At 54.2% G+C, this 25,617-nt stretch overlaps 8 protein-coding genes across 8 annotated transcripts; 3 read left to right on the top strand and 5 right to left on the bottom strand.

Annotated features, from left to right (window-relative positions):
- Positions 1-298: 298 nt before the first annotated feature.
- On the top strand, positions 299-1,342 carry BDZ83DRAFT_651678 (zinc-binding dehydrogenase; the record flags this gene model as incomplete). The annotated part of the gene is made up of 1 exon (XM_060510467.1): positions 299-1,342. The coding sequence occupies one exon, from the start codon at positions 299-301 to the stop codon at positions 1,340-1,342; it is 1,044 nt and encodes a 347-aa protein (XP_060365154.1).
- A 921-nt stretch (positions 1,343-2,263) lies between these two features.
- Positions 2,264-3,427, bottom strand: BDZ83DRAFT_719502 (uncharacterized protein; the record flags this gene model as incomplete). The annotated part of the gene is made up of 1 exon (XM_060512181.1): positions 2,264-3,427. One exon carries the CDS (start codon positions 3,425-3,427, stop codon positions 2,264-2,266), a length of 1,164 nt encoding a protein of 387 aa, XP_060365153.1.
- Positions 3,428-5,927: 2,500 nt separating this feature from the next.
- BDZ83DRAFT_577407 (uncharacterized protein) lies at positions 5,928-9,068 on the top strand (the record flags this gene model as incomplete). The annotated part of the gene is made up of 3 exons (XM_060505018.1): positions 5,928-6,228; positions 6,385-7,719; positions 7,783-9,068. The coding sequence occupies 3 exons, from the start codon at positions 5,928-5,930 to the stop codon at positions 9,066-9,068; spliced, it is 2,922 nt and encodes a 973-aa protein (XP_060365152.1).
- A 795-nt stretch (positions 9,069-9,863) lies between these two features.
- Positions 9,864-12,291, bottom strand: BDZ83DRAFT_621108 (high-affinity nicotinic acid transporter). Its single transcript, XM_060508238.1, has 11 exons — positions 11,788-12,291; positions 11,573-11,725; positions 11,463-11,514; positions 11,350-11,402; positions 11,227-11,293; positions 10,881-11,140; positions 10,663-10,814; positions 10,548-10,609; positions 10,415-10,473; positions 10,320-10,346; positions 9,864-10,256 (listed from the first exon to the last, which is right to left on the bottom strand). Exons 1-11 carry the CDS (start codon positions 12,268-12,270, stop codon positions 10,038-10,040), a joined length of 1,587 nt encoding a protein of 528 aa, XP_060365151.1. The 5' UTR covers positions 12,271-12,291; the 3' UTR covers positions 9,864-10,037.
- A 659-nt stretch (positions 12,292-12,950) lies between these two features.
- BDZ83DRAFT_621106 (2OG-Fe(II) oxygenase superfamily protein) lies at positions 12,951-14,524 on the top strand. Its single transcript, XM_060508237.1, has 4 exons — positions 12,951-13,320; positions 13,372-13,539; positions 13,599-13,742; positions 13,825-14,524. The coding sequence occupies exons 1-4, from the start codon at positions 13,159-13,161 to the stop codon at positions 14,479-14,481; spliced, it is 1,131 nt and encodes a 376-aa protein (XP_060365150.1). The 5' UTR covers positions 12,951-13,158; the 3' UTR covers positions 14,482-14,524.
- An 87-nt stretch (positions 14,525-14,611) lies between these two features.
- Positions 14,612-15,930, bottom strand: BDZ83DRAFT_577258 (uncharacterized protein; the record flags this gene model as incomplete). The annotated part of the gene is made up of 3 exons (XM_060505002.1): positions 14,612-15,325; positions 15,389-15,639; positions 15,702-15,930. The coding sequence occupies 3 exons, from the start codon at positions 15,928-15,930 to the stop codon at positions 14,612-14,614; spliced, it is 1,194 nt and encodes a 397-aa protein (XP_060365149.1).
- Positions 15,931-18,018: 2,088 nt separating this feature from the next.
- BDZ83DRAFT_719497 (kelch domain-containing protein) lies at positions 18,019-20,721 on the bottom strand (the record flags this gene model as incomplete). The annotated part of the gene is made up of 4 exons (XM_060512180.1): positions 18,019-19,098; positions 19,155-19,978; positions 20,037-20,114; positions 20,163-20,721. The coding sequence occupies 4 exons, from the start codon at positions 20,719-20,721 to the stop codon at positions 18,019-18,021; spliced, it is 2,541 nt and encodes an 846-aa protein (XP_060365148.1).
- Positions 20,722-22,421: 1,700 nt separating this feature from the next.
- Positions 22,422-24,209, bottom strand: BDZ83DRAFT_621099 (transmembrane amino acid transporter). The gene is made up of 2 exons (XM_060508235.1): positions 22,920-24,209; positions 22,422-22,640 (listed from the first exon to the last, which is right to left on the bottom strand). Exons 1-2 carry the CDS (start codon positions 24,127-24,129, stop codon positions 22,561-22,563), a joined length of 1,290 nt encoding a protein of 429 aa, XP_060365147.1. The 5' UTR covers positions 24,130-24,209; the 3' UTR covers positions 22,422-22,560.
- Positions 24,210-25,617: the final 1,408 nt, after the last annotated feature.

Raw genomic sequence — 25,617 nt, 5'->3', positions numbered from 1 at the left:
GGGGGAACGGTTCCCGCATTCCCCGGCTGGTGCTGCCCGGTTGACTTTTGATTTCGTCAGTGGCCGTCACCCCACCTTGGGAAGCAAAGACTGTCTGTGAAAGTTAATATCATGACCGGGGCGCTTCCGCGGGGAGGAAGCTTGAGCTGCCTTATCTAGACCTCTTTTCTCCCACACCCACACTCGCACTCATAACCTCACACTACACCTCACACCAACCCATCTCCATCTCATCAATAGACCTTCCAAACCTCAATACAAACCCGTAGTGCATCACGAACCACAAACATCAGTCACAATGACCCAACAACCACCTACCGAAATGCGCCGCTGGCAAATCCCCGCCCCAGGCGCCTTCATCAAAGACCTCACCCTAACAACCGTCCCAACCCCGTCCGCCACGACCCTCAAACCAACCCAAGTCCTCGTCCAGGTCGTCGCCGCGGGCATCAACCCGGCAGACTACAAACTCCCGGACCTAGGCCTCGTCGCAAAAGCAATGGTCTCCTTCCCCCGCTGCCCAGGCATGGACTTCTCCGGCCGCGCCGTCGCCGTCGGCTCCGAAATCACCGACATCGCCCCCGGCGACCTCGTCGTCGGCCGCGTCGATCCCCTGGGAAGCCACGGCTCCCTCAGCGAGTACCTCGTCGCTGAGCGCGACGGCGTAGCCGCTTTCCCTCACGGATCCGGGGCCGCGGAGAGTCTGGAGCAGGCTGGCGCGGTGGGCACGGCGGGCCTGACGGCGTACCAGACCATCGCGCCGTACGTCAAGGCGGGCGACCATGTCTTCATCAACGGCGGCTCCGGCGGCACGGGGACGTTTGGTATCCAGATCGCCAAGGCCCTCGGCTGCACCGTCACAGTCTCGTGCTCCACCGGCAAAGCATCCCTCTGCAAATCCCTCGGCGCCGACGAGATCATCGACTACAAGACGTCCGACGTCGTCTCGACCCTCCGCGCCAAGGGCAAGGTCTTCGCCGTCGTCGTCGACAATGTCGGAAACTCGCCGCCGAACCTGTACAAGGCGTCTGACGATTTCTTGCTCGAGGGCGGTCACTTCAAGTTTGTGGGCGGTGCGGTCTCGTTTGCGCAGGTGAGCAGTCTTGTGCCGAGCATGTTCCTGCCGGGTTTCCTCGGCGGCGCGAAGCACAAGTTTGAGGCGTTCATGACGAAGAATGTGCACGCGGATCTGGCGCAAATTGCGGCGTGGATGGCGGAGGGCAAGGTCAAGACTGTTGTTGATTCGACGTACGAGTTTGAGGATGCTGTCAAGGCGTATGAGAAGCTCAAGGAGGGCTCGGCGGCTGGTAAGATTGTGGTCAAGGTTGTGAAGAAGGCTTGAGGAGTTCTAGAATGGGGGAAGGGGGATGTATATCTCTGGAATGAGGTAGATGAAGAGGAGGACTGGAGGGTGAACAGGAAAATTGTGCAATCCTTTCCATACGGCTGATGTGGAAGAGGTGGCTAGGCAGGGTGCTTCTCTTCTATGGCGTTTTCGTGGAGTTTTTGTGCAGCCGCGCAAGTAAGGTTTGATTTAGCTATTGGACAGAATCGATGTTATTCAATAAGAGAATTATCGCAGTAAACTACTGTCCTTCATCGATTGAGTTTCTCGACCAGTAAGCACTAATGTATGCACCCCGTCTTCAGTTCAATCCGCCCAATTGCACGGTGATTGGGCACGGGGCAATAAGCCGGCTAGTGGTTCATCTCATCCCTCATGTCGGACTTGGCGTAGGGGATCTCCCGTATCGAAACAGCGTCGATTGATTGCGCATGAATCCGGGCGTCAAAGTTATGAAAAATTCTTCATCACCAAAGCAACAACTTGACGAGATGTCATACAGGTAAAGGGATGAATGATTGTTCATTTACGGGTATCTCGTGAGCTATGTTCTAAAAAAACAGACGGCAGCCATCAGCCTTCCTGTATCCAGTCGCAGGTTGCTTACGACACATCTCAGGATTTTTTTTGGCTCGCAGTTGCAGAAAATGGTGTAGTCCTTAGTCCAGACTCGATCTGTCCACCTGCATGTATTTGGAGGCACTGTCGATAGAGCCAACACCATCGATTCCTCAGCGACCGACGTGACTCGGCTCTGAATTTTCCTAGGCGGGCCCTGTGTGAGAGGGAATCGTCAAATCGATGAAACCTTAACACACGGCGTGATCCATCCACCAAGACGACATTGAAAGGAGTGATGCTGAGTGTGCCTAGAAATTGTAGTGGTGTGAGCTTGTAAAAATAAGCCTCTTACATGGCTCACACGTTCAATGGCCCGGGCTGCTGCCACGGGTTGGTCGAGGAATTATCGTGCAAAAGGCGCAAAACGGTATCGGCACTTTCGGCCCGGCCGATCTTCGTGAGATGTGTGACAATATCCATGGCCATTGTCCGCAGTCTTCTAGGGAGGCGGCCGTCGCCCTCCAGGGTGCCTCGATCCTCCAGAAACCAACGGAGCACAGCCAAGGCCCCTGTGTGATCTGGATTGGTGGGATGATGAAGATCCAAATGTGCGCGATCGAGTCTGATAGTCTTGATCAGGGGCCGTTGGTAGGTAGCGGTTCTGGCGAAGGATTCGTATAGCGGCGCGGAGGGTAGTGGTCGCTTCCACGCATCGACTGTGGCTTCCCAGGAAAGATGGCGGAAAGGTTGCCAGAGAATCTGAGGAAGTTGAGAGTTCGCCTTCCAAGTGGATTCTGCTCTCAGCATTGTTGAGAATGCCGTATCTAGGCTACGGTCTTCCAATCTAGACTTTGCCCGCACCAAGTTGGCGACTAAGAATCCCACAATCTGGCTTGACCCATCCGCAGGTCCTTCGCCGCGAACCAGTCGGTCCGCCCAGGTCCACGCAACCTCTTCCAGCCCCTCTGCGACCATGAACGTGAGGAGCTCACGGCTCAATCCGACGTCTGCGAGGAATTCCAGGTTCCGTTCCTGGCCAGATGACCTCAACCACTGAACTACTCGCAGACCAGCCGCAGATGCCGTCATTGAGTCCTCCACTGACAGAGTACTGGATTGAAGGATTTGCAGTCGTTTTGCCTTCAGGCAGCCTTGTGCAGCACGATTCGTCATCATACCTCGCGATACTGCCTCATCGAAGACGTCCATCGGATCTCTAGGACTAGGACTTGTGGAGGGAACATTGCCGACTTGAGCGCCAATTTTGAATAGCGGGTTAGAGAGAATGGAGCGAAGATGTTGATCGGTCGGGCGAGACGGAGAGTATGTTGAATTACTCGCTTTGGCCGCGGACAGGTCGGTAGTCTCGGGGGCGAAGCCATGCTCTTTGTCGAGATTCTTGCGGAAGGAAGTCTTCAAGACATTGAGAAGCTTCTTGGACTGCTTCGATGAGAGGGGTAGCGGCTGGTGAATCGAGGGAATGGCATTTTTGATAGAGCTCAGAGGCTTTGTGGCGAACATTGTGAAAGTCGTATCGCAGGATTCGAGGAGGTATCGGAATGGCTATGGCGGCACACACGGCCTTTCGTGATGTTGTTGCAAGAACAGGCACTGGTCGATGGTGTTCGCCGGGAGTGCGGGAGAACGGAGCGGATGTCTCTCTGCGCAAACTTGGCGGTCCCAGGGGAGGTGATGTGCTGGGGTGCTTGGAATGCCTGATGGAAGTACGAGATGGCAAGGCAGGTCAAATACGCATCATCGTGGTGCCATGGAGTCAGGTTGCCCGCCGAGCCGGGCCTCCGTCATGCCACTGATGGGTCATGTGACATGGACAATGCGGAGATGGTCCCCTTGACACCTGAGGCAGAATACCTAAGGTAGTGAGAGGCTCTGAACCTCCACTACACACCAAAGCTCAGGGCAGAGATCCGATACGTACCGAAACCGTGGGCAACCTAAATGCGGGCTCTCAGCTGTCTCTCTGAGTGGTTAGGAGACACGATGGAGAAGCTGTTTTCTCGCTGACGAGGGCAAGTTCTGTGTTGTGTGTACGGGGTACTGTACGCATGAAAAGGTCTAGAGTTTGTGATCCAACAGCTTGCTTGGCCGCCCATGGTCAGCCACTGTCGCTCGAGATCTCGCTTGTAGCGATTACTGGACTGGTTATCCAAACATTGAAAGTCACACCAATCACCTTTCATTCAAGCTTCAGCTCGCTATTGAACATGGGTGGTTCTGGGTGACGAATACATCCTCGTGACCAAAAACATGTGACACAAACGTCGACCAGGGTGTATTTCTCCTCGATATATGGGCAAAGGCTTGACAGACCCCATTGCGAGAGGCAATACCTAGCAATAATGCGACAATGCCACCGAATATCGGCAGGTACCTAAACACCACGACGTGACATGAAGCTGAAGGATACAACAGTAGAATGCGAAGAAGACGCCGACGCACAGAGGATTTCGGCCGAGGCCGATGGGCAGAGCAAACAAGTAGGAATGCTATTTCGTGCGGCGAATTGAGTTGAACGGAAATGGCGATGCTATTTTCTAGAAACAGCTACTTGGAGCTTCCCGACTTGCAACATTCCTGGCCTCGGCTGTGGCACTGCCAGGTTTTGCTTTGTTACCTGGTTGTCACTGAACAGTGCTCCTTGGAAAAATTAGCAATCTGACCAGGCGCCTCCGTTGATTGCTTTCGTTGTTTACAAATTGATGCATTTGTTGAACGTTCATGTACGGATACGGGGGAACTCTTGGGACCTTGAGGCGAATCCAAGTGAGCTGAGCTGGAGCAAAGCTATCCCTTCAATCCGAGGTCCAAGACTCGACGTGACTGCTTTACTTTCTTACCTCATCTTCTCCCTCCACAAACAGGAAAAGATACATGAAGACTTGAGCAGGTAAGGCAGCAGCAGCCAAGGGGAAGGTCCCCAAGTCAGGTACCTACCGGCAGGAGCATTAGCTGAAGTACCTACTTGAAGATGGCGAAGCTGCTGTAAACGTGTCCATATACTCGAAGGCTCACGTACTTGCTGTGTATAAACAAGTATCGGTACGCAGCTCAGCCCGACGATTGAGGCAGTGGATCTGCAATGCCCCGCTATAATCACGACGCGCTAACCATTTGCGGACGGAAGGGGGCGTCATTCGCTGCAGCCGGTCGCTCAGGCCAAAAACCTTAGCCTGACTGGATCAGAAATGGGGGCAACGCAACACAGCAAGCAACACCAGCAAGAAGGAAGCAACGCAAGAAAAAAAGAGAAGAAGCACCAAAATTCGTGGAGGTCTCTGTCGGTACGTACTCTTAGATCTCACCTGCCTCCCACCACTCCTCTCCTCCCCCAACTCTCGTCCCCTGGCCCAGCCCGGACAGGGCAGCTTGAAAGCTGACGGGGAATCTTGGTACTTAAGGTACCTTACTTTACCCTCAGTTACCTAAGCTGGTAAGGTATCTTACCCTACGGCGGCCGTGCTCCAACTGGGCTTCGCTGCTACCGCCAACTGTGACTGGATCAACTGCCACAGACAATCTGACGGGACCCCAGCTGCCAGACACTCACTACCTACGTACCTCAGGTACCTGAGCAGGTACCTTGCCTAAAGGTCGGCTGCTCCTGCGCTTCCAGGTTGTGTGCTGCTCTGCTGGGCGCCTGGGCAAAAAACCTCCCTTTGAACTTTTCCCCCAGTGCCCCAGTGCAATTGCGTCTGCCTCTGCACAAACATTCCACATCCATCCACCATCCACACCTCGTCTTTCTCCCACCAACATCCACCACCACCCAAACCTCACTTGTCTCGTCTCGTCAGCCACGATCACGACGACGTCGTCTCTCCCACCTTGCGGCACCCTTTTCTTTTCCTACCTCTGTTTTTCTTCCTCTTCATCGGCAAGAGTTACGCAACTGAAGAAACCCCCACCAAAGCTGTCGTGTCGATACGGGACAGTGAATAATTGATTCCCTCCAATTTTCCCATCGTGGAAAACCCCTCCCCTCATACAAAGAAACCCAGCAATGTCTGAGGTACAGACTCGGCCTGCCGCCTCGCGCGGCAGAGGCTCTGCACGCGGTGGAAGAGGTGGTTTCGCCAGCCGGGGTGGTCGCACCTCGGGCAGACCCAATGGCGACAAGTTTGACTCCAACGCCGACGATGCGTTTGAGGACCAAGGCGAGCTCGGCGAGCTGAAGAAACAATACGGATCCAAGGCGCCCCTCATCAAGGAGCTCTTCCCCGATTGGTCTGAGCAGGATATTCTCTATGCTCTTCAAGAGACGGATGGTGATGAGAACCTAACCGTCACCCGCATTGCTGAAGGTATGTGAGCGCACGGCTTCTGCCTCGTCAGGCTCCCAGCCAAACTCTCTCCCGCGCGACGAATCAACGATCCATCAATTCCCCTCCTCTCCCCTCGACCGCTGCTCAACTGCATCGCTTTTCTTCTCTCAGCTAACCAAAGATTCTTGCTTCTAGGCACCATCTCCCAATGGGGCGAAGTCACGAAGAAGGCTCCCCGCTCCAAGGCCAAGGACTCTACGACCGCAGCCTCGAACATCGACTCATCCAACGCTAGACCCACTCGTGGCGGACGCAACGTCTCTGAGGCTGGTCGCGGTCGCGGAAGAACTGCTGAGAGAGGAGGTCGCGGTGGCCGGGGCAGGGCCTCAAACACAGTAGCTACTAATGGCTCTCGCCATAACAAGGAGAATGCTCAGCCGCTTTCTGTTCCTACCGAGGAGTCGAACGCATGGGATACCCCGAAGCTGGACGTTAAGGACGCACCCGCCGAGGACCCCTGGGCCCCCAAGGAGACGACCGAGAAGCCTGCAGCTCCCGCTCCCGCTCCCACTCCTGCGGCCGCCGCCGCTTCCACCGACGCACCCAAGCCTGCCGCTGCCGCTCCCAAGACGTGGGCTAGCATGCTCCGTCAATCCACCGTGCCCAAGGTTGCCCCGAAGCCGCCCAAGGAGGAGCCCGCGCCCAAGCCCGCCGAACCCATCGAACCTCTCCCTCCTGCCGTCCCTGCCGTCGAACCTACACCCGAACCTGAGCCCGAACCCGAGGCACAGCCTGAGCCTGCTGCCCCCGTCGAACTCCCTGTGGAACCCGCCCATGAAGAGCCAGCTCCTGCAGAAGTACCAACCGTCATCGAACCTGAAGTGGTTTTGCCGCCTTCCAAGGACCAACTTACTGAGACGAATCTTGAACAGGTAGTCGACGAATCGCATCCTCCCGCGACTGCTACCGTCGCAAGCACCGCCGCCGATTCCTGGGATCCTCGCCACAATGCCGCCAGCGCGACTGCGACACCTCTGTCTGCCTCCCAGCAGCAGCACCAGCCCATCCGCCCTGCTGTTCCCACTACTAACAGCGGCTTTGCCGCTTCCGCCATCAAGGCCACCACTGAGAGAGGAGCCCGCACCCCGAGCTACCAGCGTCGCGTTCTTGATCAGGAGGAGGCCGTCCGCATGCCTGGCAACCGTGAGGTTGACCGCGCTGCCGTCCAGTTCGGTGCTTTCAGCTTGAACGAGGATGATGACATTGACGGCGATCGTGAAGAGCCCGAGACCCGGACCCAACCCCCCGCTGATTCTCCCGTCGCTCACCCCCGAACCTCTCTTCCTCCCGCTCCTCAGCAGGCTCCTGTTCCCGAAGCCATCGGTACTCAGAAGCCTGCTCCTGGCCTGCCTCCTCCTGCTGCTGCCACTCCTACCGGTACACTTGCTTCAACCAGCAATGTCACCGACTTTGCTAATGCACCCTTCTCAGGACCCGCAAGCGCTGCTTCCCAGGCTCCCGCCGCTCAGGGTATGGCCTCCATGCCAGAGTCACACATTCTTACCTGTTCACAAATATTGACAAATGTTCCAGTCCCTCAACCTGCCGCTGCTGCCGCCCAGCCTTACTCCCGCTTCGGCCAGGCTGGCCCTCAGGAGCCCTCGTCCTTCCCCCAAAAGTCGATCGATCCTTTCACTCAGTCGAACAACCCCGCTGCCTCGCAGACCCAGTTCGACAGCTTCTCCAACCAGCAATCACAACAGAGCCAGCAGCCCGGTGGAGCCTTCAGCTCTGCTCCCAGCGACTACTCCTCTTACTACACGGCGGACCAACAAAACCGTCCCCCTTACAACTACTACAGCCAGCCCTACGGCCAGCAGGGAGCTCAGGGTCACCAGGACAACCTGTCTTCCCAGCAGAGATCTTTCGGTGGTTACAATGCTTCGCAGGCTGATAACTTGAGCCAGTACCCCCAGAGCGGCGGTCTGCAGAACCAGTCCCGTTACGGAGGTGTCACGAACGACGCCCAGAACAGCGGACACAGCACCCCGAACCCCACCGCCCAGAGCCAGCAGGCCGCCAGCCAGGCCTCGCAGCCTCAGTCTCACGGCCAACAAAGCTACCCCTACAACAACCACCCCTACTACAACAACGCTTACTACTCGAGCTACATGGGCTACGGAAACCACTACGGTCAGCAGGGAGGATATGGCGGTGCTCCGTACGGCGGCAACAAGGGATATGGCGGCCACCCCGGATACGGCATGTCGCCCCAGGGCCCCTACGACCACGCCTCGTCCCCTGCTGCTGGCTTCGGCCAGTCATCTCTGCACCGTGCCGATAGCGGTCTGAGCTCAGGACTTGGGGGTGACTTTGGTGGCCGCGCTGGTTCCGCCCAGTCCGGCAACCAGCCCGGCCTGGCCGGCAGTGGCTTCGGCGGTGTTCAGGACACCTTTGGCCGTGGCTCCTCTTCGTTCCAGAGCCCTGCTGGACAAGGATTTAACACCACCGCCCAGTCGAACGCTGCTTCTGCCAACGATGATTTGAAGCCTTTCGGTGAGAGCAAGCCCGGTGCCGGTCCTTCGCCTTCTCTCGGCGGCGCGCGCCCCGGCTCGGCCACGAACACCCCTTCGGGCCAGACTGGTCTCCCCCCGCCGCAGTCCGCCTCTCAGATGGGTGGCTACGGCGGTTACCCCAGCCATCTCCAGGGCCATAACCTGCACGGAAACAGTGCCTACGGCATGGGAGGCGCTTCTGGCGGTCAGCACGGCAGCGCTCCGTTCGGATCCTACGGTCAGCAGGGCGCTTACGGCAGTGGCTACTACGGTAGCGGCGGCCAGCAACAGCAGCGCGGCGGTTGGGGCGGAAACTACCATTAGGAAGGTAGTGGTCGTCGGCCATCTCACCCACGTCATTACGGTGGGATGAGGGGTGGCTAAGGCCTCGGTGCCCCCGAACACGTCGTTAACTGTTTACAAGACTCTCTCTCTCTTTGGGCCTGCAGATGGTTATAAGCTGCAGGTGGCAAGGATAATTCATGCGGTCTCTTTCTACGGGGAAACTTTCTTCTCTCTACTCATTACCCAAGTGTATGGTCTTCGAGCGTGTACGATCTATCAACAAAAAAAGAATCAGGGAGGGGAAACACTTTCGGATGGTCACCGGCCGCAACGGAATTGTGTTTTTTGTTTTCTTTTTCGCGATGGGAAGGTCTCATAAGGCTTTTCTAAGAATGATAGCCGGCGGCGTGGTGGTATGCGGCCTTGAAAATTCGATTGAAATGACAGATGGAACGGATCCGGTGGGAGGGTTGGTCGTTGGTCGTTGCCCGATGGAGGGCCAAATACTGAGATTGAACTCCTTGGAAAGGGAGCACGATAGCCAATGAAGACACATGGCACATGATGTTTTTGTCTTGCAAAAGACTCTTCTCGACTGATTGCGTGATGTGTGAGATGCTCTTCCTTTCAGACACGTTCAGCTAACCTCTTAGATACAGTCTTGAGATGTCCCTTGCGCCTCGTCCGGCATTCGCACCATGACCTTGCTACTACTTCCCTCGACCTTGATGATCGCGGAATCGGCAGTATGCAGTTGTGTACTCATCTCGTCTTCCCAGCCTGGTGGGGGGTGTTGAATGGCACTTATGGGAGGCATCATTGATTGGGGATTATGCTACTGATTTCCCCTATATGCAACCTTGTGTTTCTGTTTTCTACTAGCTGGCCTAGGAAACCTGCAGAGTCTCGAAGGCAAAGAACTCAACCAGTCTCGATGCCAGATATAACGAAGCCATGAATAGGAGGCTACTGATCTTAATCACGTCTTCAGGATTCAACTACTAGTATTCAGACCTTGCCTTCAACGACGTCCGCTCGCGTATATCTGCTATCCTCTGAGTTCTCTTCTGCTGCCTCGCGCCCTCTGTCTGTCTCCTTCCGGTCTTGCCTAGCCACGAAGAACCAAGCCGCAGACACAGCCAATAGCGTTCCGCAGAGGAGGCCAATGGAGCAGGAGTAGCTGACGCGGTATGTAGGGCCGAATCTCGACTGGTATATCTGGGGACCCTGTTCAAAGCTTTGTTAGAAGACAGGAGCAAGGAGTGAGGTATCGATGAGGGTTGTGCTTACTACGATGCCCATGAGCTGACAAGATGCCTGGAAGTTGATTGTGAATTAGCATTGATTACTTTAACGTCTGGTGGGTGAGAAGTTGGCTTGCTCACATTGGTCACGCCGATGGCGAGGCCTGCGCTTGTTGTTCCTTTTGCGGCTCTAATACGTTCTGTTTAATGAGTCAGGTGGTTAGCTGATGCAGGCGCAGTGGACTTTTGGCGGCGAATGACAGGCAATCCGTACCTGGCCATATTATGGCGAAGAAGCTTTGAGATGCAGCGGTTGCGACCATGACGAAGATGTACCTGACGTAAAGTCAGCCGTTAAATCATTGACTTAAGTTGGTTCAGGTTTGTACTTCGCGATGGGATGCTTGACCGTGATGAGAAGAACGTAGCAAACGATCTGAGCAGCTTCCAGACCCAGGCCAGCGACCCAGGGGCTAAGTCGCTTCGTATGGACGAAGAAGGCCAGCGTTAATAGTATGACGAAGACCAAGGTAAAAGGGGGCTATTTTAAGATTAGTACTTCTTCAACGTGCTCCGCGAATACGATAGCGAAGAAGTCGAAACTTACCATAGTCATGACTTGTGAAATAGCAGTATTTGAGATACCAAGTTCGTAAATGACAGTCGGTAGGACAAAAGAAATTCCCCATCCGCCAATGCCATGGGTAATCCAAATCATCAGGAACGGGATGAAAGTCGGATCGCGAAAAAGGTCTTTGACTTGGTGGAGGTTGATTGTTTTGGACTTCATAGTTGGTGCTTGCTCTGGGAGATCAGATAGAATGGCCTCTCTTTCCGAGTCTGTGAGAAAGTCGACGGTCTCGGGGTCTGATTAGGGTTCCATGTGAGTATGGAATAGAAATAAGAGAGTACATAGCTACAGTTACAGGAGGTTTGAATGACATCGTACTCACAATTTGGTAGAAAGAAGAATGTGTAGATACCGCAAAAGATGGCGGGGATCCCCTCAAGAATGAAGAGCTTCGTCGTGTTAGTCATTGACACCCGGGGTAGCTTTCGGAGACAAGGTGACTTACCCATCTCCAACCGGATAGACCCCCGACACCATTCATGAACGAAATTGCGTATGCTATAAATCAGTCTTAGCAATGTTGTAACTGTTGAACACCGGTTTTCTGATAACGCTCACCTAGCAGACCACTAATGGTTCCGGAAAACATCCCGCAGGCGTAAAAGAAGCCCTAGAAAAGCATGAGTTATTGCGCCCTTGTCGTCATCTTACTAGACCTCTGAACTTACAATACGAAGCGGAAGCCTATGAGTTGGGTACCAGAAGCTGAGATGATACAAAACACCAGGGTAAAACCCCGCCTCAGCCAGTCCCAAGAAGAACCGACAGGCCAGAATGCCCGCATAATTCTGAGTTGCGCCCTGGCATATCGATATGATTCCCTTTCATCGAAGCGTCAGCAAATAAACATTATTACACAGTGCATGCTGGCATCCCAACGTACCCAAGTAATCATAATCCGACTCATCCAAACCGAAGGTGAAAACCTCTTCAACGCAAGCGTGGCCAGAGGCTCGAAGAACATGTACGGATAATAGAAGATGCTCAGCGCCCACGCCCACTCTGAGCTAGAGAGGTTGCCAAGCTGCTTCTTGATGCCGGTTCCTTGTTCTAGGTTGATGATGGCTGAGTTGCTGATGTTGCTGACGTGGATTCGCATGATGAGGTAGACGAAGGAGTACCATAGCAGAAGCCTTTTGTCGACTTTGCGATGAGCTGTTTTGAGGAGAGGCTTTTCTTCGGAGGAAGAGGAGAGTGTTGTGCCCTCTGGGCTCGTTTGAGTGCCCATGATTGCGTTGACTTGTTGAGGGTTTCTGCGAAGGGTCACACTGGCGAGGTGTCGGCTTTTCGGAAGGACATGCGGCTTCTGATAGCACAGGAGGTATGAATTATACGTAGATATAAGCTTTATCCGAACCTCTGGCATACGTGACTTCTCAAGTTTCGCAACTCTTAATTACGACTTGATGCCGATTACGGCAGATAGAGAGCCAAGATATGTCTGCACGAAGCACGCCTTACTGCGGGGCCATGTGCACAGCAAGTTCGACCATGTAACGTCCTGCAATTGACAACTGAGGGGATTCTTATTGGTCATTGTCTTGTTCTGCTCGAATCCTCCAGCATCTGGCGGGACGAGGTGCCTGGATTTATCCTTACAACGTCACAATGCCACAGGTTGAGGTGGACTTAAGTTAACGGAGACCGTAGTTGCAGCGACCTGGCTAAAACTCCGAAGAGGACAACAATATTGCTTGCATTCCCTTCCCTTCCAAGATCGGGCAAGGCCTGACTCCCCGAAGATAAGCCCGGAAGAATTGACAAAAGTATGAAAGCGAGACAAAATTTCCAGACCTTGGCTCAAGAAAACCGCGATTCTACGGACGCTACATGATCATCGGGACCCGACAGCCCCGAGTTAACAGAGGAATATGTTTAGATTTTCATCTATCAATCATACAAGACGATGGAAATGAAAAGGCTCGGAAATATACCGAAGATAACACCAACTTACAGTGGCATTTATGCTTAGAGAGGAACACCTTAGCCGGTGATTGGACACATGCTACCAGCACCACCTTCAGGATGCGGCTCGTCATCCCGGTCGAGATGGCGTGCTCGAATTCCGGCGATCTCACTCCGACACGGCACAACGGGAGTGGCGCGCGGCGCGCGGGGGCAAGACACAAACGGCTTGACATCAGATGGAGGGGTATTTATGGAAAGACAATTATGACCTCACACGAATTGACTTTCAACCTACGGACTGGAACCTCGCTCCAATTCGAGATACAACTACAATCCGTCGACCAAGATGCCTTCAGCCATATCTCTGGAGCCGGCCTCCCTGCCAAAATGGCAGCGGCCTGCAAAGACAAAGCATGAGCTACCCTGGGCAGATATTGCTGTGATTGACATTAGCAAGTTCGACCGGCCAGGCGGGAAGAGGCAGCTTGCCGAAGAACTTCGACAAGCCGTAAGGGTATTCAAGTCTTGAAGTTAGACAGGAATCTTACAAGTTTGTTAGGTACACGAGACTGGCTTCTTCAGTCTCATGAACACAGGCTTCACGCCTGAGGAAGTGCAGCGCCAGTATGATATTGGTCAAGGCTTCTTCAACCTCGATGTCGAGGATAAGGCCAGGCCGGAGAACACATGCGACTTTTCCAAGGGGAACTACTTTGGGTATAGATCGGTGAGTCTATCTGGGGTTGAATATCCTCTCAAAGGGTCAACAACTCATGCAGTAATCAGGCACACGACAAGAAGATGCAAGGAACCGATGTGCTTAACAACGTCGAGTCGGTAAACATTGCCAAATTCATCCCAAACTACAAAGACGAGCCATTCCACCCATTCTTTGAGCCATTCAAACAAGAAATCGAAGACTTCTCAAGAGTGCGTACACCATCTACACAAATTTCCCTTTTCATAAAGCCAGCCTCTCACTTTCACTCGCACATATCTAACGCCCCAGAAGCGCTCTCTCGACCTAGCAAGCAAAATCTTCACCCTCTTCTCCATCATCCTCGAACTCCCAGAAGATTACTTCTCCTCCCGCCACGCCTACGCCTCCCCGAGCGAAGACCACCTCCGCTACATGGGCTACCACCCCCGCCCCCTCGCCGACGACCTCAAAGTCGGCAACACCTGGTCGCGCGCGCACACCGACTTTGGCTCCCTCACTCTCCTCTGGAGCCAGGACGTCGCGGGACTCCAGATCAAGACCTCTTCTCCGTCAGCTCCCAATGGCCCGGGCGAGTGGCGCTATGTTCCCCCTGTGGACGGCGGCATCGTCTGCAACGTCGGCGACACGCTTGATTTCTGGTCCGCGGGGTACTTGAAGTCGACGACGCATCGCGTTGTGAGGCCACCTGAGGACCAGGCGCATTTGTTCCGGCAGGGTCTGTTTTACTTTGTGAGACCTGGTGATGATGTTGATATCAAGCCTGCGCCGTCGCCGCTGCTCAAGAGGCTTGGGCTTGTTGGGGATGATGCGGAGGAGGCTGCGCCGGTGAGGGGATTGCAGTATGTCAGGGAGCGTGTGAGGGATTATCATGATCATAACGATTACGCGGACATGAAGGGCAAGAAGTTTCGGGTGGGCAATCTTGAGATTGAAGACGAGGCGGAGTGAACACAAATGAGTAACAGCATGTGAGTGAAGTTGAAAATTGTATAATGTCTATTTAGGTATCGTTGGTATCGCTGTCGCGAAAAAAAAAATCAAAATGCTTTTGGGGAGATGTATGTTCCACATCCATTATTTACTGGTCGTACTCGCCGGCATACAGGATGTCGGTGGGCTGACCGTTCGCGACGTCCCAGATGGAACGCTCCTCGAGGTCCAACTCTCTCCTCAGAGCAGTGACATTAATACCGGTCTCCTTGGCCTGGTCCTCCTTTGCAAGCTTGACGTGTAGGAAGACAGCAGTCCTCTTGCCCGTGTACAGAGCGTGGGGGACGTTGGTGCTGTTGTCCGAGTTGGCATCGCCAATGGCGTAGATGCCGGCCACGTTGGTCGCGTACCCCTTGCTCACATCAGCAGCCAGACGGCCGCCCCAGAGCTGCACGCCGGCCTCGGCACCGATGGTGCTGCGCTGCTCGTCGGGGTAGCTGAGGAAGAATGCGGCACGCTCGACGGGCTCGCCCTCGCTGAAGCTGACGGAGAAGAGGTCCTCCTCGGGCGCGGTGGGGAGGGAGGGGTCGTGGGGCGGGTTGCCGCCGTCCTTGAGGCGGGTGATGGCCGTGATGGTGCGGTTGTCGATGGTGACGTTGTGAAGATCGAGGTACTCTTGGAACTTGGGGTTCTTGGCCTCCGTCTCGGCGCGGGCGGCGGGGGTGTCAGTGCCGTTTGCGAACGCGATGATGTCCGTGTTGAGGGTGAGGATCTCGCGGACGAGGGAAGGGAGGTCGTCAAAGGTTGAGGCGAGGAGGCCGAGGGCTTGGTCTGCGTGCTCATGGCCGTCGCACCAGGGGCACTAGAACGAAGATGTTAGAATCGAAACTTGATGAGAGATGGACGGATGTTGGTGGTGACGTACCCAGTAGATGCCCTTGCCCCAGTTCTCCCATAGACCCGGGGTCTCGGGGAGGTCGTCTTGCAGACCGGTGGCCAGGATGATCTTGCGCGCGCGGACCGACTTGGTGGAGTTGTCGGCGTAGGTGGCGGAGACAACGAAGCCGGTGGCATCGCTGCCTCCGATCTTGGTGACGGTACCGTTGGTCAAGGTGACAGTGTCATAGTGCGAGATTTGCTGGCGAGCGGCGTAGCGGTACCATGCGGGAGTGACGCCTGGTGTTGTGTTAGAAACCATGTACAAGCACATGAAAGTCGTTTAAACGAGAATCACTCACCGTCGAAGCCGAGAACATCGTGCATGTGTCTCGTAGGCGCGTTGCGGTACTCGCCAGAGTCGATGAGGAGGGTGTTACGGCGCACACGGCCGAGGGCACTCGCGGCACTGAGACCAGACGGGCCGCCGCCGACGATGATGGCATCGTAGACCTGGGTGTCGTTGATGGGCAGGGCCGCAACGAGGCTCGATGCTGCTGAGAGCACGAGGGAGCTGAGAGTGAACTTCATGACGGGCTGAAAAGAACGACAGTGGAGAGAGAGAAAGCCTATGAACGAGAGTTAGGCTTCTTGGTATTACCGGCGAGTTCGAGCGAAACTGTAGTGACGAGACTATCAAGAAAGCTTTGACGAAGGAAGAGGGTTCTCCGCCGCTCATTATAAACAAACATGAACCCCATTCATCCTCCGCTTCTTCGCGGGGTGGGAATGATTGAGAATTCCGTGCCACAGCAGCTGAATGATGCGATGTTCCCAAGACAACTGGAATGAGGCATAGCGGCTGTCGATCCTCGTCGAAAACCAAGAGAGAGAGACGCCTTACACCGCACCGGCATGCCCGTCTGGTGTGGGGAGATACCCGGCCCGCGACATTAGCGTCAAGTAGAGTGAGTGGTGTGTGTGGGCACTGCGCGGTAGAGAAGTCGTGACGATGTTGCCCAATCAAGCATCGTCGACTTTGACGAATGTGGTAGTGCGTGCAGGAGAACCCGAATGCCCGCGTCGAGGCTCGAGGTACAGAGTCGTATCGATCTCGGTCGGCCGAGAGTGGGACTTGCTCTCTCGCCGTGGACCGTGAACGGTGGGAACAATGGGGACTGGGCAGCCTGGGCTACGCTTTAGAGTTCATCCCTATGGCACATCGGTATTACCGGGGGTTGCTTTGTTTAGGGTTATCTGGGCTTATTTGGCTGTAATAGGGAACAGGGTCGAGTCAAGACCCTGGGGATACGCGATGACGTGACGGACGTCGTTGTAACCTTTTAAAGGGGAACGGCCATGCCCTTCGATGTCGCGATAAGGACCTTGTCGGACGTTCAGGTGGCTGCGAGTCAAGAGATTGAAAATATGACAGGTCTGTTGAGAACAGCCTGACCTGAAGAGTCGTCGCCGGTGAAAAAAAGTCCAGACTGGCCGTGGATTCAACAAAAAAAACAATCAAGAAGAAAATAACTTTTGATCACGCAAACCAGTGGGCAGAAATAGCATCAAAAGATCAAGGTTTGGTAGGGAAATGAGCCCACTGAGAAATTGAGAAATCGACGAGTCAACGGACTGCCCATCACTCTCCACAGGTTTTCTCCATTATCGAAGATGCTTTGGGGTTTAGTGCGGACTCCATCGCAAACTTTGAATTGAACATCTCGACCGTGTACATAATTGTACGGTGTTTTCTCCAGTATCTCAAAGTAACAAGCTCTTAGCTAATTCCCTCACCCGTAGGGCCCCGAATGGACGAGTAAACAAGCGTCAAAGGACCGAATGCCGCTATACCCATTGCTTCGAGCTAGAAGCCATCCGGAATGCATCCTCATTTGCTCCGTACCGTGGTTCAATCTGTGGAGAGACACGACTCGAGGCCTGTGGACGAAAGTGATACTTTTACAAAGTCGATCGGCTGGCTCCCGATTCTGCTGTGTTTGTTACGAGTTACGACATGAAGCTCAACCAAGCCGGCCCGTCCCTCTCTGTACCACCTAAGCTAATGCGCGTTTCTATGATCTCTTGCCTCGCTATTGAGAAGTCTTGTTCGACAGCTCACGTTGTCTCGGTCGATCGCAATCCTCTCCGCCAATGGTCGTTGTTTTTGTCTCAGATTGGGCCATGCGTTCACTGGCATTCTATAGTCTGCATCCGTTTTAGCTCTGAACCCCCCATCAACTCAACTCAAAAAGTGGCGGCGAGCACGTTCCACAGACCCAAGACATACGACGCTCCACGGCGGCACTGCCAGAAAGTCAATTGAGAAACATGGGACGACGATCGTTGCGTTTTGTTTCTGGGGAGGCGGTCAAGAAAGAGACATTGACCGCCGACGGCCAACGGCCGAGGGACATACCTTGCTACCTTCATGGAGACAAACATGTCAAAATTTTTCCACGTCTGTGTATGTGAAAGATCCAGTTTGAAGAAAGCGTGTACATAATAAGAAGGGTATCTAGCTTGAGCGATTGAGGGTCGATCCTCTCTCCTTGATCGTGTGTGTATATACGGAAAAGGTCGTGTATCCTCGTACATCCTCGTGTATCTTGTATTTTCCTATCCAAGCTCCCCCCGCTCAACACCTTTTCGTAAACCGTTGGTGTATTATTCATTACCTCACTCGGTACTGTTGACAACCCGCAGAGCACGCCTGGGCCCCATGACAACCGAGAAGAAACTCGGCTCCTGCCCATCGAGCAACTGCTCTGTGCTAGAAACACTCTCATTGTCCGTATTGTCGCGTCGACTGGAGCTCGTGCGCGGATCATTCCCACTCGGCCCGCTCTTGAACGTCCTCGCGTCCTCGCTCTTGCGCTTGAACCCGCTGCCAGCACCGCTACCGCTCGCCGTGCCGCCAGATCCAGAGCCCGGTGTAGGATCATCCGTCATCCACTTTGGTTCAACGCCAGTGCCAACCCACGAGAAAGACTCATCGCTGACGGTGCTCGCATCGCGGCGGTGCCCACGCTCTCTCCTCTCCTCGTCACGATTTCCAGCGCCAAAAAAGCCTGCCGCGCCGAAGTGCATGGAGCTTGCGCCAGAGTACCGGTTCACTTGAGACAGATGCTGCTTGTACGCGGCAACCTGGCGGCGGTAGAGCCAGGCGCAGAAGCCGAGATAGAGGGCCAACGCGCCTAGAATACCAGCAATGACGCCCGCGGCGATGAGGCCAGGATTTGTCCCGTTGCCGTGATCCTTTGTTGTCGGCGACTGTCCCGCGGATGTGCTCGTGGGCCCTACGCCCGTGACTGTAGCTGTCGCACCACCCTGCGTCACAGTGAACACGGGCGGCGTACCCGTCTTGAACGGACCGCCCGTAGCTGGGCCGGCAGCAGGTGTGGTGGCGGTAGCCCCGCCTTCGGAGCTGCCACCGATGACGCTCTGTACTTTGTCGGGGACCTTGTAGCCGTATGACCCAGCCAGGACGGAGTTCTCGGAGCTGAAATCTGCTGCGTGGGCTCCAGCTTTGAAGCCCGTGTTCCACTTGAGGTTGCTCGCGTCGAAGACGAAGACACCGGGGGATTCACACCCGGCGTCAGGGCCGAGGTAACCGCCGGCGACGATGATTTGGCCGTCGCGCATGGTGCAGGTGTGGCCGGCGCGGGGGGCGGGAACGCCATCGCTTGCGTCGACTTTGATCCAGGCGAAGGCGGGGATGGAGAGGATATACATGTCGTTGTACTGTGTCTGGTTGCCCTGCATGAGTGTGTTAGTCCATGTCCACTTTTCCGAAAAAAATAGTGGTGGCCTACAAATGGCTGCAAGTTTTGTCCGCCGAAGAAGTAGATCTGAAAGCTCGAGGCATCTGGTGCGCTCACAATGGTGGCGCATGGGTTGACGCGGACGGAGGGCCGGTCGCCTGTCGTCCTCTGATGGTACCACTCAGACGTAGCGATATCGTAGACATCGAGGGTGCCTAGATCATCCACAAATGTCTTGTCGGACCCTCCCGCCATGCCGATCAAGACTCCCCTTGCACCCCACCCGGGCACAAAAACCAAGACACCGTCAGCTCGTTCTGAGAAAGCATCCGTTTCCTGCAACCCGCCCTCAGTCACGTTACGAAACACCCCGCCGTCAGCAGCGCCCGCAGCGCGAAGCGCGTCAACACCAGTGTTCAGGTACCCAGGGTGCGTAAACTCCAACAGGCTTTTGAGGTATACCCTCGGAGTCTGGGTCGACCAACCCTCGGTGGTCAGCCAGTCGAGATGGCCGCCAAAGTACCAACTCAGACCGAGCTCAGGTACCGACAAGCCTGCGCCTTCGGCGGAGCGTTGGACGGGAGTATTGGCTGCGGTCGAGTAGTTGCCAGCTGACGTGCGTGGGTCCTTGAACTCGAGCCAGGAGCTGTCCTTGACGGAGTATCGCCAGATCGACATGGGAGCGACGGTGGCGTACGTGCCTTCAGCGCCATCGTTATCAGCAAATTGGCCGCCGTAGAGGTAGAGATAGTCGTAGTCGTGCCACAAGTAGCCGTTGGCGACTGCTGGAGGCCCACTAGGTATTGTCATGCCCTTGAGAGAGGGCGATTTCGTGTCCCATGATTTCGTTAGGTCAAGAGTGAGAAAGTCGTTGTCTGTAGGTGATTGTCAGATCCATTTCCTAGCCTTAGCCAAGGGGTTCGCAAGTCATACTCCAGGTGTTGACGGTCTGCGAAGACTCCGTCTTGGATTGACCTCCATACATGTAAAGAGTGCCGTTGAGTAAAGCCGCTGGCCTCTGTTAGCAAGGTTACCCATGGTACGATTTCCGAAGCTCACTCTGCTGTGCCCATCTTAGACAGACATCCGTTGATGCCGTTGCTCGTGGACGCACGACACCCGCGATTGCACCACTCTCAATCTTCTGACGGCCATTGTTATAGCTGAATGCCGGGATGATGACCGCGATGAGTAGTGCAATCATGCCAATGCGCTGCAGACTTGAGATCGTAGGTGGTGGTGCGCTAGAGACCGTCTTGATCCTCGGCCGTCGATAACCCTGAGAAAGCTTGTTGTACCAAGACAGCTTCACAGCCTGACTTGAGCTCTGTTGTCGAGAGTCGTTCGCTGCTTCGCGCGGTTCTGTCTCAGACCGCCTGCTGTCCCCATCTCCGTCGTCCTCGGCGTCGTCATCTTCATCATTCGATGCGCCGTCGCGTTTCGCTTCCTCCAGCCTAGGCACATCTCCGAATTCCTTCTCGCTAGACATCGATTCCTGTCGGCCACAAGACTGTTGAAAAGTCTCCACAACGGGCGAGCCGCAATCGTCGCTAAAGTCGTCGTCCAGTCCCACCTCCTTGAATACCGATTTCCTGCCCTTTTTGATATTGCTGACCATTGGATACGCCTTGGGTCGAAGCCCTGAACCTTCTCTTAGACGGTCGGAAGTGTTGTGTGAATTGAATCTAGGCCGGATGTTGGTATCGCTATGGGCCCGATGGTCGAGAGGGGGACGGGAGAGATTTACGAAAGACATCGTGAGAGAAAAGAGGCGTGGCAACTGGCAGAGGCCGTTTCGTCAGGGATGCCAGATAGTGACGGGGAGGCTCTGATGTGTGGACGGCGGTTGGATGGTTCGAGGCACACTATGATGTCGCCACCTGCAGTTGGGTGGTAGGGGTTGTCACATCGCCCGCAAGCACAGGAGCGGGATGGCAGGGCTTGTGAGGTCAGTCCTTGCAAAGGGAGAGGGATTGAGGTCTGGAAGAGACAGAGGATTATTATTATTGGGGCAATGAAAAACTGAAGCGACAGATTTGAAAGATGAAGGCTACGATTTGAGGTTGAAAGTATGGACCTCTTGACTCGTGACGTGACAACGGACCCGTGAGAGGATGAATAAAAGAATTGAAGAATAAGTTTAAACAATAACAAGAACAAGAATAAGAATTAGCATCGGAATCAGAATCCAGGGGAAAAACTAGACTTGGTGGTACCCCATCTCAGTCTAGAAGTTGGATCCCTGGCTGAGGCGACTTTTGGCCTGGCCCTGAATCCAAGAAATCGAAAACGCGGGGGTGAGCTTTCATCCTCTGCCACGAGTAGATAGCGCCAAAAGTAGCACCGCACATTCAACCGGTCAATGGAACACTGCGAACGATGGCCGCTATGCTAGCAGACAGCTGCCGGTCCCAAGCAGGGAGACAAGAGAGAGGGAGGGTTGTGTGTGGCCGTGATGAGGCGTGGAGCTGCCCAGTAGCTCCAGTCTGTGTGCCGATGGTCGTGGACCAACAGGAAGCCTTCAACGAAAACGCCACACTATCATACCGTTTCCATCAAAGACCCCTCGCCTCCTGGTGGTGGTAAGAGCCGTCTTGACAAGCGAAGAGGGGGGCGGATCATGGCTAGCACCGGCGCAACGGGGAGAAGAGCGTGAGAGAACAGGCGAGCCAAAACTTGGAAGGGCTGGGCACGCCAGTCGGTGCTGGATCCAATCCAGGAACCGACCGCGTTGGCGCGCTGGCGGCGATTGGGTGCCCACTTGGGTGCGGTTGGCGGCGATGACTTCACCAGTCATCATCGGCAGGCCATGTTTGCGACCTAGACGCTGTATGAATGCGACGCTGGGCGCCCTCTTTTAGCATCCAGAAAGGGGACGGAGAGTCGGTTCCATCGAGATTCCAAGACAGGAACCAGTGAAACACCAGGGGATTGAAGCCCTGCACGACGGCTTCCGGCCTGGTTTGAAGGATGATTTGCTGCTGATTGGCGTGTGTCGCGTGTTCTGTCTGGTTCGATGGAGGTTCATGATAATCATACAGTAGATGGCACACCACACACCGACACACCTTTGAAAGCAGCCATAACTCAGGGAGGATATGATGGATAGTCAATAAGAGTGAGTCTAGCGATCTCAAGGTATTGTTGGTGAGGTAGGTAGAAGCCCGGGAGACCCACAGGTAGAGGAGCAGCGGGAGGGAGCGGAGACCGGAACAAATGCGGTCTCCAGCGCCGAGCTTGACGTCATTCAGGAAGATCCTTGTCCCTTTTCGCCGACCCAGACCCAAGTACGTACTTCCATCATCAGCTCACGTTTTCCAGTCAAGCAGTTAACTCATGTTCATCTTTTACTATTGTTGTACTACACATGCTGCCGAAAACCTCAAGTAAAGTAACGTATCAACGGTCCGACCGGTGCCGTCCAGTGGCTGAGCAGGACGGGCATGGAGAACAGTTATTACGAGAGATGCCAGTTGCAGCTGTGGCAAGCGCTGTATACTGACTGATCACCAAACGGTTTCCGCCAAATCACAACATGTATGGCTGTTTTCGTTTAAGAATTAAATCTATTTTTGTCAAACCTAGTCATGTGAAATTCTTTGTGTCCTCAACATGTTGCTGATCGACGGTATCAGCCTCAGAGTTAGAGACAGAAGTATCACAAGGGTCTAGATATCCAAGACATCGACTTGGGAATGTGGAAAAGTTGAGCAGACTTAGGAATTCCCCATGAAATTCACTTTTCCATCCTCTCGATACCTTGATACCGCGGCTCTTCATCAGTGCGTTAGCAGCTCCAAGTCTAACAACTGAAAGGCTCCCCCACCGCACCAGACTCATATGCCTCCACGATGCCCTTCACAGTGACATACGTCCCAGCAACACAGATGAAGCCACCCGCAGCGAACGTCAGGACCGCCAGCATGGCTTGGAACCACTTGCGCGCCCACTGCCTCCATCCATCAAAGTCGTGATAGTTATCATGCAGCCAAAACGCACCCGCGATACCGTACGTATACCATGCCGCAAACAAGCTCGCCGCGATGCCAATAAGGTAGTTGAAAATCGGAACGCCCACCGCAAGCACAAACGCCGCGCCGTTCATGAGCACCACCAACACCGCCCACGTCCCCCACCCGACAGCCGTATGACTGTGCAAATGGTGGCTCTTTCTGAAAATTCGCACAAATATCAACTTCGCTGCCGTGTGCGCGTACAGCGAACCCGCAAGCAAGAAGTTCGGTATCGCGATCCCGTACGCCGCCTTGGCCCACTTCGGTTCCAGGCTGCTGAACGCCGGCGACGCGACCTCGCTGCCGAGGTAGATGTAGCACACCACCGCGAAGACGGCGTAAAACGTCGTCGCGAAGCCCTGGAGGGTGTACGCCGCCTTCATCGCCTCCTGCGGCCGCCGCATCTCCGACATGAGGATGAAGAACATGAAGTGGCCAGCATATGCAAAAACGGGATTCGTGATAGCGATGAAGGCTGTGTAGAAATCGGACGACACGGCCACGGCGACTTGTCGGTTCGGGTTCGGGTGCACGCCGGCGCCGACCATGCCTACGATGCCGGCGATGAGGATCGAGAGGACTGAAGGGATACACAGCCAGGAGAGTTGGTCCATTGTCCGCGGGAAGCTGAAGAGGAGGGTCGGGACGGCAAAGATGCCGGTGTAGAGCATCAGGCATAGCTTGTTGTCGCTCAGCGTCGCGAGCGCGATCTGGCCAGCCAGGAGTTGTCCGCCTGTCGCGAAGACGGCGAAGACGACGGTTCCGAAGGCGAGCAGTTCTCGACCGGGCCGTCCGAAGAGGATCTGGCCTGCGTCACCCATGGAGTGGACTTCTGGATGCCGAAGCTTGAACTGGACTAGCAACCAGGACGTGTATGTTGCAAAGATGCCGAGAAAGACGATGAGAATCACCCCAGGCACTATGCCGACCACCGCCAAGGACGATGGCAGGGACAGCATGCCATTGCTTACAATTTCGGCTATCATGAGCACCGCGACAAGCTTCCATGACATTGTTTTATACTTGATCTGTAGTTCGCAGTCAGTTTGATATGATTTCGTGATAAATACGAAAGGTTGATCTTGTAACTCCACGCACCTGATGATTTTCTTCATGGCCAAAAGGGTCGAGGTCGTCGTACACCACTGGCCGGCTGGTGTCATTGTGATACCCAACATCCCCTTCGCCCCTGTCGTATGTGTCCCGATATTGTTTCATACTGACACGGTAGAGAAATAAAGTTTGTATTCAATGACAATGAAGCAGTTAGCTATGTTTGGAAGAACCGCAGTATCGGGATTCCAATAACGGCTTGCTGGTTAGAACTGCTGTGCTTCACACCGCGGGGTAATACGAGGTGTCGCCTGTGCAGATAAGACACATAGAGTGAGCTCTTATCAGAAGGATTGCAATTAGGCACATTGCTTATCTGACAATGTCACTCTATTGATCTGGCCGCGAAGATAGGCCTAGTTCCATAACAGAAGGTCGCGTATCTTGGGATTTTATCCCACGCGTCATGGACTTTTTGCACCACCAGTGATTGGCATAGAAAGCAGCATTTCATTCCTACTAAGGGATTTGGATTCAATCGATTCATGCTGGTAGTCGGGTGTTGGACAGTAACTACCATAAATGATGCCAATGATAGATAAACCGGTGGGCAAATACTAATCAGCAGTACTTGGAGGAAGGTTGAAAAATTGTACCTATGGGCAATAAGTCATTGTAACTTGCGGGGTTCATGTTATCGATTTAATTCGATATTCGCCTTGACCCTTTCATTCCGAAAAGAACGATTGCAATTGATGGATCCTAAGATACCTCACCCTCATCAATCTGTTTGCGGTGTAGGTAGATTAGATGGTTTGTGATCTGATCTTACGTTGAATATTGTAAGTGATAACGATAACCGTTCATCATCAAGTAAACTCACTCTTGAGTGCCTGGTTCTCAGTCCCAGGAACTATCAATCTGGAGACCAAAGTCTGATGGTTTGCCATACCTTGAGAGTTCACGTGGCATAGCCGAACTTCCTTCGAAACGACACGATGTAGATCTAGAGACATCGCTCTTACTGGCTGGTATTTCGTTCCTGCATATGTCGAAATTTTCTCAGATGAGATAAATTGTGGCTAAGCCTTTAATGGTATTCAAGAGATTCTTAATTGCCTTAAGAACCATACATAGGCACGTGAACACAGAGCAGTAAATTCCAACGTAGCATTCTCATCATCTCTCCGCTGACTAGGTTGGTTCTCGCCCTGATGATCAACGCCGATCATTAGATTCGGATGCAGAGCCTATCTATAGTGTTCCCCCGTAGTAGAGGGTTGATGCGATGCTGTTGCGCATTGAGGATGCCCTGAAATTATTGGGTGGCTGTCAATTCACGTCGTTGTGAGGATCTTTTTACAATGTCAACCCCCAACGGAAAGATTATCTATAGTAATTTCGAGCGCTTCCGTAGTTTCCTTAGTTTCCTCGATGTCGACTACCAA

This window comes from Colletotrichum acutatum (genome assembly GCF_030867785.1).
Source record: "Colletotrichum acutatum strain CBS 112980 chromosome Unknown BDZ83scaffold_45, whole genome shotgun sequence".
Lineage (NCBI taxonomy): Eukaryota > Fungi > Ascomycota > Sordariomycetes > Glomerellales > Glomerellaceae > Colletotrichum > Colletotrichum acutatum.
Note: the sequence above shows the minus strand (reverse complement) of the source record. Positions and strands in the feature narration are given on the sequence as shown.